The sequence below is a fragment of the Populus nigra genome, chromosome 10 (genome assembly GCF_951802175.1).
Source record: "Populus nigra chromosome 10, ddPopNigr1.1, whole genome shotgun sequence".
Classification (NCBI taxonomy): domain Eukaryota; kingdom Viridiplantae; phylum Streptophyta; class Magnoliopsida; order Malpighiales; family Salicaceae; genus Populus; species Populus nigra.
In genome coordinates, this window is record NC_084861.1 from 7,777,363 (window position 1) to 7,789,153 (window position 11,791).

Consider the following 11,791-nt stretch of genomic DNA (forward strand, 5'->3'; position numbering starts at 1 on the left):
AAAAAAATTGTCCCAGGGCAGTATAGAGTGGCAAACAGGTAAAAGAAAAACTGAAAGTGTGGCTCGTAGCTGAATCTTTGTCGTTGTGTTTTATGACCCTGTATGAACTATGAACAATAAATAAATTCCTATCAATGAGCTCATTTTCATGCGCTATTTTGGACTGTATTAAAAAAAATTAACACAAAATAAATATTTAATTCTTGTTAATATTTTTTTAGTATAAAAAAATTAAATTATACGGGGATTAATTCAATATAATCTAATCAACTTCGAGCTTCTAAAAAACAACATTAATAACCAATAAAAAAAATAATTTGATTCAAAATAAATATTCAATATGATATTTTTTTTTATAAATATTAAGACTATTAGATTAACTCGGATTAATCTTTTAATCTGCATGTTAAGTTATAGGACTATAATAACTCTATAGAAAGCCGATGAAACTAAATACGATACTCAATTTTCAATAACTCAGTGTTAAATGATAAAAAAAAAAAGACAAGGAAGATAACATGGGTTAACCCGAGTTAATATGACAAACTCGCGTCTTAAGTCATGAGACCGAGACAACCTTGTAGAAATAAAATTGAAATAAATTATGAAGTTTAATCCATAATCAATTCAGTGTTGATAAATGAAATTAAAAAAAAAAGATAAAAAAACAACTCGAGTTAACCAAGATTAATTCATTAAACTCGTGACAAGATTGATGAAATGGTAATAATCTCAAAGAAAATAAACCAATTATAAATCATAGTTTTCGATTAACTCAATGTTGAATGATGAAATTAAAAAAAAATAAAAAAAAAACCCGAGCCAAATCGGGTTAACCTAACAAACTTGCGACTCATGTCATGATACTATGATAATCTAATAGAAATTAAACTAAAATAAATTATAAAACTTAATTCACAATCAACACGGTGTTGAAATATGAAATTGAAAAAAAAATTGATTAAAAATGATACGAAAAAATAACTCGAGTCAACCATAGTTAATTCGTCAAACTCGCAACCTGAGTCATAGAACAAGAATAACCTTGTAAAAAACAAACCAGAACAAATTATAAAATTTAATTTTCAATCAACCCAGTAATAAAAGATAAAGTTGAGAGAAAAACATTAATTAAGAAAAAAACTAAAATTAACCGAGCTAGTCAATTAAACTTAAGGCATGAACCATTAGGATAATTTCATAAAAATAAATTAAAATAAACTATGAGAAAAAAATTAAAATTAAAATATATATATATAAAAAAAAATATTATTAGGCGAAAGTGTTATGTGAGGAGGGGTTTAGTAAAACCTCTTTTTTTATTTTTTAAGTTAAATGATGAAATATAGTTTTTTTTATTATAAATTAAAAAAAAAGAAAAAAAAGAAAAAAACATTATTATAACTAATTGTGTTTTATAAGGAGAGGCAAAGTAAAACCTCTTTATTTTTTAGTTTTTTTAAAAAAAATTATGAAAAGTTTAGAATGTAAAATTCCAGCTAAATCGTGCATGTGATGGTTTTTAATATTCTATAGCATCACATTTAATTATTTATGAGATTGAAAAAAATTTGAGATGCTAAGCACTGTTATCTATAGATAAATCAATAAATTTTAAATTCGTACAAGTTTTACAGATTCCAAGATGATATATTGCTTGCTAACTCAAAAGTCAAAACGAAGAAAATTTGAGGTAACAACAAATTAAAAAAAAATTAAATGTTTTTAATTTTTATATCAAGTTGTTTAGTATGTACTTCTTTTTCAACAGCAATAACACAATAAATAAATTATATCAAAATAAATTATCAACAAGCAATCGACTGACTAAAATAAATATTTCGGGTTTAATTTGTTTTTGTGCTATCGTATGTCAGTGTAATTGCAGCAGATGATAGCCCAGCTAGGAGTCCATTACTGGCCCAAACTCTAAAGACAGGATGTTCTTTCATATTAGCCTGTTTGGATTAAAAGACTATACAGTGGAAGGACTAAATTGAAACAAAATTTAGAAAAAGAATCAAATGCATCGTTAACCCAACAAACGGCCTCTAATGATTTAGATGTTCAGGTCATTTGTACAACTTTGAATTATACATTATAATTTTGTATGAGTTTCAAATTTTAGTTATAAAAAAACTATAATTTATATTTTTTTCATCTATTTTTTCAAACTGCAATTGCAAAAATTACTATAATCACAAACACATTATCAATCCTATCGCCAAGGCCAGATAACAGGCAAAGGGCCAACTACTATCTCAGCAGACGATCATAATCCAACTGAACTTCTAGTCTCCATGGATGAATAGAATACAGTACACTACTAATATTTGAAGTTGTGTTCGCTTGCCTGTTCTTTTTCTTGTTTTCTCTACCCCTTCTATCCCTGACTCCTCTAGGAGCCCCATGCATCCTATGCCATGACACTGGACGCTTAGAAAAGATAAGGAAACACGGATAGAGGTCTAATAGGAGCTGTTCCTTCAGCTTCCAAAGCTATAGGGCTTTGCCTACTCCCTCTCCTCAGTGCAAAAGAACTTCTCTCTGTATGGCCCAAGCACAAATCATTCCACAATGCCAGGCTTGATATATAATGTAGACGATATTCCTGGTCTTTTTTTCATATTTATAGTTTTCACATCCATGTTTGAGATATTTCGTAGAAAACATGAAATATTGCACTTCTCCTTTGTCTGTAACAGAGAGCAACCAGCATTGGCTGAAAGCCTGAAGACCACAATAAAGTAATGAAGTCTGGTTTGGCAACGTAGTTTGCTGCACTTTTAGGCGCTGTAAGCCTTTTCTGTTTAATTTTCTATATTTAGCCTTTTCCTTCGTTTTTTTATTGGTGAAGAAAACCCCATTTATATTTCGTGAGGTTGATTTCCACGAGAATAATTCCACCAGGTTGAGCAGACAGCATTTGCTGTTACTGGAGTGAATAATCCTGAAGATTTGACGTGGGTTTTTATACAATTGCTATTGTAAGTTTGTAACCTTTTAGTACTTTGTTTGATGCCAGTGAGTGAATCCCTCCATTTCCATGTTTTCCCTTGATCGATCTTATACGCTTTTTTTTTTCCTCGGAATTGAATTATTAATATTCTCATATTCTGATTTTCCTGCTTGGTGCTGAATAATATTAATGTGATTGTTTTTTATGGTAGATATATGGCAACCTATCATCTTGAATTGGGTTAGGATAAAGATGTACAGGAGAAAGCTCTTGGAGATGTATTTGCAATTCATGCGCATCTTCATTTTCTTTCCAGGATTAGTTATAATTTTCTGTACAGTAATTATCTAAATTTCATTTCATCTAGAATAATGTTTAATTCGACACTTAGGGCTCTTTTCTCCTATGTGCAGGATAATACTATGGGCACCATTTCTGAACTTCAGGAAATCCTCGGGATGCATCCTTGAAGTATATCCATGGTGAAAACCTGAAGATCCTTCAAAAATAAAGAACGATCATCTTAGGCATCCTTGGGCTACACATGAAGATCATGATTGAAAATCTCAGAAACTTGTCGACTTTAGGCCCTTGGCAAGCTTGCTTGTACCATATACGCGACAGAGATCTGTTATTTGCACAACTTAAAACAAACATTTAAACTCCAGTTGTTGAAGTGAACTTTCTCCTCCGTCCTGCAGTTTTCTTCTCTCCTTTGTGGGAATTGCAAGAAAATGGAAGAACCGAAATAACCATTGAGCATTGTTGCTGTGAAGATTCATCAGTTTTATTTCAACACCATTGCGCCAGCACCATAATGGCAACTGCATCAACTTTGTTGAAGCAGATGAAAGTGAATTTGGAAGACATGTTAAAAGCACGAGTCATAAGTTCAAAGAAATTTAAAAATCACAAGACAGTCAAAAAGTGGAGAATAGAATGAAAACATCTAGTTATGTTGTTATACACACTAACAAATTATACAAACATCGATAAAATTTGACGCCATAAGAAGCAATAGAATGATCTCTCACCACAAACCAGCTCTGCAATCTGTATGTTTCTTCTCTGCAAAGCATTTTCCAACCAGAGGATCGTTCAAAGCAAAGCTATCCCGCTAGCTCCAAGTTCTAGCAGCAAACGTAATTGGATCTCTTCCAGATACATTAAGGCGACTGACAAAATGCTTCCTATTGGTTATTTACTTGTTTGTACCTCATTCTTTTCGAGAACTTCAAATATTCTCAACATGTAATATGATTTCGTTCACAAAACCTCAAAGTCAAAATATCAAATAAACTGGTTTTGATCAACTTATTTGAAGGGAACGAGACCTTTCAAAAGGTCTCCCACCCTAGAGCCATTGTGCCTTTCTCGATACCGCAACAGCCCAAGTTCTCATGCTGTATGTGTACCACCAAAAAGGGATCCTAAATGTCATCGAATTTTTTTCCCTTTCTCTATTATCAAGAGTGCAAAATTGAGGAAAGCTGGTGTCCTAAAAACAAATCGATGCTTTGCACCAATGTTGGTTGACAATCATACAGCATCCTCCTTAGAAAGAGAATTGAGAGCTAATAAATACAGGCAGTTCCTTCCAATCCCAGGATTCCAAGTTTGAGGACATGACGGCAGCACCAGCAGCCAATGCAACAATAGCAACGGCCATACCTTTAAGGCAACCATGGCCATGTGATAATTTTCCTGATAGCGCCTTGCTGTACTTATCTGCATCCCTGAAGAGTGCTTGGCGAGCAGCATCAGCTTCAGTTTCCATTCCTTTCTCGTTCTATATGCAAAAATCATAAACCAGGAATTAGGAAAATTACTTCGCATACCATGAATAGCACTTTCATAGGTAAGGATTCAGTTACAACATGAAGGGGAATAGCTTTTACATTGAAATTGTATTACAGTCGCCAAATAATTTGAAAATGCTAATAGAGAACAAATAATAGAAAAGAGCAAGATACTACCTTCTGTCTGAAGTTCTTGATGGTTTCCCTCAAAGGATCCAGAGGAGCCATTTTCACTGAAAGCTCCTTCCATTCCTCCGTAAGTCTTTTAAGAATAGCAACACTAGATTCTAGATTATCCTGGTAAACCTTATCCTGTTTCTCCAGTTCATGACAAAATTAGACATGGGTGGTGACAAAACAAGGATAGCCAGCATCTATGAACATAAAACTCATTATGGAAAAAACAAAACAAAGAAAGTAACTTACCCATTGCTTGTAACAATCAGCATTTTCAGTCAAACACCAGATGGAAATTCCAGCTGCTTCCTTAGATAACTCTGGAATGCCTGTTAAAGACAGTACATATATCATGTTGAACTTTAAGATCATTTTCCCTAGATGGCAAAAAGATTACGTAACTGAAAATGCAATCAAATCAAGCTCTCATACTTTCTCCAGCTGCCTTTAGAGCAAAGCTCAGTATCTGCTGTGATACTTGTTTCATTGCTTTGCTTCCAGAAGCGCCAGCAAGAGCCACCTCCTTTAGGGAGGGATAGATTGCTGCAAATCTTTCAGTAGCCTGCATGAACACCACATACAAAAGAAATTAAGAGCACTGAACCTATAATATCTTCGAGCACCGATACAACAGATGCCCAGATCAAAATACTCACCTTTATTCTAGCTGAAGATGGAGGGAAGGTAGCTCGTAACAGTATTTCAAGTGCAGAAGGTGGCATCAAGCGCTCCCCCTTTCTAACAGCACCACTTACCAATATTGATCTAGCCTTCGGAGCAGACAAAATTCTGCAACCGAATAGAACAAAATTTTAAAAAAATTAGAGTTCAAAGCAAAGGGAGGAGAGCTGTGTGTGCTGTGTGTGCGTGCGGGGGGTGGGGGAGAAGAATGGCAGATTACAAAGCGTACATACTTCTCCACTAGCTGCAAAATTATATCCCTGGACTGTGGGTTAGAACTTTTGCCACTCATTATAGGCAGAAGGTTATGTGCCCAAGAGTACAACCCTACTGCCAAATCACCATGAGAGGCCTACACAATAAAATTTGCATAGTTAAGGTCAACAAAACAATGGATACAGGTGCCCATCTTGCAGACCACTGAAGTCATACAACTGTTTCGTTACCTGTGCTATCATCCATACAATAACCACAAGTTTGTCCTGTCCTTGATACTTTGAACCTTCCCTGAGTGTTGGCAGTACATTAACCAAAGCATCAGGTTTTCGTCGCAACACCAATGCCAGAACTACAAACATTGCGACCTGTCATTTCATTTATACATCAACACTTAGACAAAGTAAAAAGTTTTCACAAGCAAGTCTATCCATAGTAAAGCATTTAGAGAAAAACAAAAACACAAAACTCAGTTTGCAAGAACAGCTATTACCACCAAGGTATAGAGATTAAAGAGAAGCTGTAATTCAGAGAGTAAAAGGAAGCATCTGGAGTGGACTAATCCGATTGTTAATAGATAGTAGGGAGAGAAAGAAAGAGTTATTACAAACAAGAAACTAGAAAATGGATCCTGAGACCAACCATGGGTTCGACATTAGCCAAGACATTCTGAGTGCTCACAATTTGTAAATATGCCCTTTCATTAAACAGATAGCCATGCCCAAAATTAAAAGCACCAGATTAAACAGGCCACAAATGTGTCCGGGGTCTGGAAGTGTTCTTTGTTATTAGTAAGCAAAAAAAAAGTTAACATATCAGGCCTTCTGGATTGCTGAAACCAGAATTCAATAACAAAAGCACCAGTTGTTAGCTGTAGCTCATAGCTAAACTTTAATAATCAATATTAAAAAAAAATGGAGCAACCTCCAACATGTTGGCTTATAGATGCTTGAACAAAGAAAAAGCATGATCTGTTTACATTAAATAAATCATACAGCAAGTGCTCAAATCTCTCAAGAGCAACGCGCATCAAAGCCTCATCGAGGAGGAAGAAAAAAAGCCATACTAAGCCAGACTATTATGGAAGAAAATCTGGATTTATTTACTCCAAAACCTATTTTTTGGCATCCAAGAAGTACACCTGAAGTTACATGTGATGTATCAAAATGCATTTTGTCAGAAAGTCACTCCTAAATTCTTACAGAAACCACCTCCCAAACATTTTTGTGTGAGATGATTCTAAATATGGACTTCCTTAAGCAACCTATCATTATAAAAAGAAACCCAAACTGTACAAATCAAATGATTGATGAATGCACTCTACATCCCAACTGACAGGATAACAACGTACCACGTATTAAAAAGGGTTGCATGGCTTACTCACTCCAAACAGAGCTTTTCCTGACGCTTCATGAAAATTTCATTTAAGGAACCTGATTAGACCAAAATGGCTTTGATATGCATGTTCCAGACAGCAGCATTAATGGAACACCTAAAGTTTCTAACATAACAACTCAGAGGGGAAAGTCAAACCTGACGTTTACAGCTAAAATAAACAATCCCACATAAAATTTAGCAATCTAAGTTCTTGATTTTCAAACCTAAATTTGACCTCCTCCAATATTATTTCAGGAGAAATGGTGGTTATGGAACAACAGAATTGGTCACCCACAAGATGACGGCCCGCATTCACCAGTGTTTGGTTTAAAAAAGAGTTTATAGTATTTGGATTTCAATATACTAGTTCAAGTGTATTGATTATCAAAACAGTAATGGAATGCTGAAAGGACTTATGCCACTTAAAAGAAAGAAAGTAATTGCAACTCAAATTGAAAAATAGGTTGATGTTTACAAGTTGAACTTGTAAGCATCATGAACCAGGCATGAAGTTAGCACAAGGCTCATGTAAGGCCAATGACTCTAGATGTGAGGCTTGCGCATCATGGTTAACACTCAGAGGTGAGGCCAAGCTATCTATGAGAATATAATAAACCCAATATATTTCCATTAGGAAGTTGAGATCAGTAGGGCTAAGGAGTTCATAGTCCTGAAGCCTATGCATGTCATTGAGTAATATGCAAGAGTTTGGGACTGGTAGTAAATACGATGGGGTCAGGGCAGGTTGGGATCTATCCAATGGCACACATTTACTCTTCAAAGACTATGTTCTCGTAGATGCCACGTGAATTAATTCAATGTGTCAAGGTTTCAATTTTTGGATGTCTACTTGCTGTTACTTGCTGCTTTCTAATGAATATATACTTTTGTGTTAAGCACACACAAATTACTACCTGCATTTACAGGAAAAGATGAATTAATTGATAAAATCAAAATGCAAAAGTTCTTATGTATTTCCATCTACTCAATCCTCGATCATAACATGATAAATGTACAAGTGTCTGTACCATATGTTGTTTTATGTCAAAATATATGCTTCAAGAACATTTTGACCACCCTGCATGTTTAAAAGCTCAACGCATCAAAGACATGACACTATTCTAATAAAGATAGCACCAAATATTAATATATCTCCAAGTTGAACCGAAAACTTTCTATTATACACAAATTAAACTCTACATTCATGCACCTGAGGAAATTAGCCACAGTGTTGGGAACCACTAAACATTCATGTAAATCAGGAAAAACCACAACTCAACAGTGCCATGCATCAGACCAATGAGCAGGCAAGTGCAAGACATTGTGTGGAAAAAACACAGCAATGTTTCCAGCAACTTACCTGAGACTTCGACGATGCTTGCTGAGTGCCCTTTTTAGAACCTTTAGAACCACCTTGCTGGCTTGTCAAGTCTGCAAGAATGCTGTCTAAAGACCAGAGTACAAATGAACCAAGCGCTACAATGGAGCGTTGGTTAATCCAGTCAGCAGATGTTTTATAAACAGCTTCAGAAATATGAGACAGCGGAATCTGTTGAAGCATACAATAGCCAAAAATTATTTCATGAAAAATGGAAAAAAAAAAATTCCTTAAGATGTCAGACTAAAATATCAGCAATGTAGAGGACATGATAATCAAAAGAATGCATGTGAGACAAGTGGTGGATATAATAAAAAAAACATAACTGTACATCAAGTCATACATGATGAAATCAATTTCATAAAAATGCTATAAGTTTACAAATAAATGGAATTGTCCTCTACAAACTAACATAACGACAATGCAGTGCAGGTAGACGAAAAAACAATGCATACATGACATCTTAAATTCAATCAAATTAAAGATTTGAAATTTGCTATGCTGAACCTATGACAGAATTTAACATAAAATCTCTAAATAAACCAAAACAAACGTTTAAATTAGAACTCACATCGGCAAGTCTGGCCACAGTATTCTCCCTGAACATCTTAACCCAAGGAAACTGCGACGAATTCACTGCCGAAAACGCCCTCCCAAAATAATCCGCAAATCGCATCAGCTGAATCTCTTGCTGCCCCTCATATGACCCCTACAAAAACCAAAAAACTACATGTCAAAAATCAACCATATCATTCAAAATTACAGAAATAAATATATAATACACCTACCGATATGTCAGAGAGAAAGGTAGCAAGATCGGCGGCATCAATTTTAGCGGCGGCTTCAGTTACAGTCACTTTAGGTTTCTTAGGTTTCTTCTGCTTCACTTTCTTCTCATCGGCCTTGGCATTCTCCTCGAGAGATCCAGTATCATCGCTATCATAATCATCACCTTCGTTGCCATCAGATTGGTGGTGCTTCGATCTCGATCGAGTATCAGCAACAGCGACGGCATTTGCGGCGACTCTCTGAGATTCAATAATTTTAAGGCGGCGGTCTTCAGACTGAAGCTCGAGAGATCGGAAGACATTGTTTGGTTCGTTGTTGTCATTGGAATTATTGGCGGCGGAATGAGCAGCGGGTTTCTGCTTTCGCTGGCGCTTGGCGTAAGTGACTTTTTGCCAGCCGTGATCGTTGGTGTTTGAGTGAGTGTTGATGTTGCCGGCGATTTGGTGATTTTCGTTTGATTCAAAGGAATCCATGCTGTTGTTGTTCTTCCTCTTCAAATATAGGAGTTTTTTTTATAAACAAAAAAATGTCTAGCTTTTTCACGGAGAGAGGTAAAGAGAAACGAGGGGAAATAAAAGGAAATTTTTGGCTGGGGAGACGATTTGAACGAGTTGACTTCTTTAATTTGACCTATTACTGTTACCGTGTTGCCTTTCCTATTAATTTTATGTTTTTTTTTTCCTTCTAAATAGTGCATTATCCTTAATGATCGTCGATTAATGGCCACTTAATAGAAGCTTTCGGGAATGTTTGTTTTTTTACCTTTAAATATGTTAATATCTAAAAATAAAATAAAAATCTAAAAATAAAAATACTTTTAAAAAATAGTCATTTTGTTGGTGAAATTTGGAGGGCAAGGGTGGGATGTTAAGCCAAATTATCTTAAACAAAAATGCAAGGCAAAATCAAAAGGCAATCCTGGATTGAAGGATAGCTACTTGCTGGAGTATTTTTGTTATAAGGCCAGAGAGGTTAAGAATTGACCTGCGGATGGGTGTAAGCTGTAACAACAACCCACTGCCGTCGTTTTCCATTTTTCCAGTTCTTAAAAGATTAAAGCTTTAACAACCCCAATGGCGTCGTTATCCAAAAGCAATGAATTGTCATTATCTTAACGCAGATCTTCGAGTGCTGCGTAAATTTACCTAGAAAGGCACACCTGCAAGTCTTCAATCACTTCGCAAAATATACCTCAGCTCCTCGTGTACGATCTCCAGCCACATCTCGCAGCAGGCAGGGCACCACTCAGGCGGATTTTCCTACCGTGCAAACACGAGTTTACTGGAATTAAGATTATGTAAAAAGCATTTGTACTAAAAATATGTAAAATAAAATAAAATATGAATAAAAATGATCGGAGTTTTGCCCGCAGCTGGGCTGCACCTGAGAGCATATCCAAACACCTGGGCTGACCCGGGCAAGCTGGATCAGGCCTTTTGGGAATTTTATGTTTTTGTTTTTTCTTCGGCACATCACTTGGACAGTGTGAATTGTGAAACACCCTCCAGAGCAACAATTTTTTATTACTCAGATTTAAGATTGCAATAACTTATTGTTAATAATAAATTAAAAGAGGTAGTTGAGTGGTTTGCTAGTAATAAATTAAAAGAGAGAGACGTTTTATTCTGCATCCACCTGCTGTGTGAATTGCATTGTGCTGGTGCTTTTTTACCCTTCATGGCTAGAAAAGTACACTTTGATATCCATAGGTTTTATTTTTACATTAATTTGGTCCATATATTCATATTTTAATCTTGAAATTTTATTTTCCTTGCATTTTAATTCCTAGAGGTTGAGAGATGAGAGAGAAAGATTTTGATTATGTAATAATTTTGAAGTAAGATTAAAGCATTTTATGATATTGTTAAGTTATTTTTTTATTTAGATTTGTTTTTCAGATCATGATAAGTGTTCTTTTAAGAAAAAAAACATGTTTCTAATAAAAAAAAAATGTTTATATCACAACAAAGGAGAAATGCACGAATAAAAAAATGGAGTTTTGATTTAAAAAAAATATTTTTTTAATTAATTTAAATCATTGGGGTTTTTATGAATTTTTATTTTAATCACTTCAAATTTTTATTTGAAAAGTTCGTTGTTATTGATTAAAAAAAGGTTTTTATGGCAAAAAGGGATGAATAAGAAATAGGAATTTTGACTATAAACATGTAGCTTTCCTCTGAAATTTAAATACTTAGATTTCCTGTGAATATTTATTTTAATTATCAAATAATCAAATAAAAAATTGAAAAAAAAAAGAAGAAGCCACTAACATCTCATCTCGTGGGCAAATTAGCTAGTAAATACAATATTTGACATTCAAGGACTAAACCATGAATGTTTTTTCGATTAAGAGATTAAAAGTATTTTCCATTAACATATGAGGGCAGAATAAGGACCTATTCGTTAAAAAAT

At 34.7% G+C, this 11,791-nt stretch overlaps 1 protein-coding gene across 1 annotated transcript; it reads right to left on the reverse strand.

Moving 5' to 3' along the window:
* Positions 1 to 3,878: 3,878 nt before the first annotated feature.
* On the reverse strand, positions 3,879 to 9,978 carry LOC133705558 (uncharacterized). Its single transcript, XM_062130833.1, has 10 exons — positions 9,376 to 9,978; positions 9,159 to 9,296; positions 8,570 to 8,758; positions 6,063 to 6,200; positions 5,850 to 5,968; positions 5,592 to 5,724; positions 5,368 to 5,497; positions 5,185 to 5,264; positions 4,936 to 5,070; positions 3,879 to 4,748 (listed from the first exon to the last, which is right to left on the reverse strand). Exons 1-10 carry the CDS (start codon positions 9,847 to 9,849, stop codon positions 4,515 to 4,517), a joined length of 1,770 nt encoding a protein of 589 aa, XP_061986817.1. The 5' UTR covers positions 9,850 to 9,978; the 3' UTR covers positions 3,879 to 4,514.
* Between the last annotated feature and the right edge of the window lie 1,813 nt (positions 9,979 to 11,791).

Coding starts and splice junctions, on each gene's coding strand:
- LOC133705558 (XM_062130833.1), bottom strand. CDS start 9,849: ATGGATTCCTTTGAATCAAACGAAAATCACCAAATCGCCGGCAACATC. Junction 5,725..5,849: donor ATTTTGCAGCTAGTGGAGAA/GTATGTACGCTT, acceptor ATTCGGTTGCAG/AATTTTGTCTGCTCCGAAGG. Junction 5,071..5,184: donor CTGATTGTTACAAGCAATGG/GTAAGTTACTTT, acceptor CTGGAGAAACAG/GATAAGGTTTACCAGGATAA.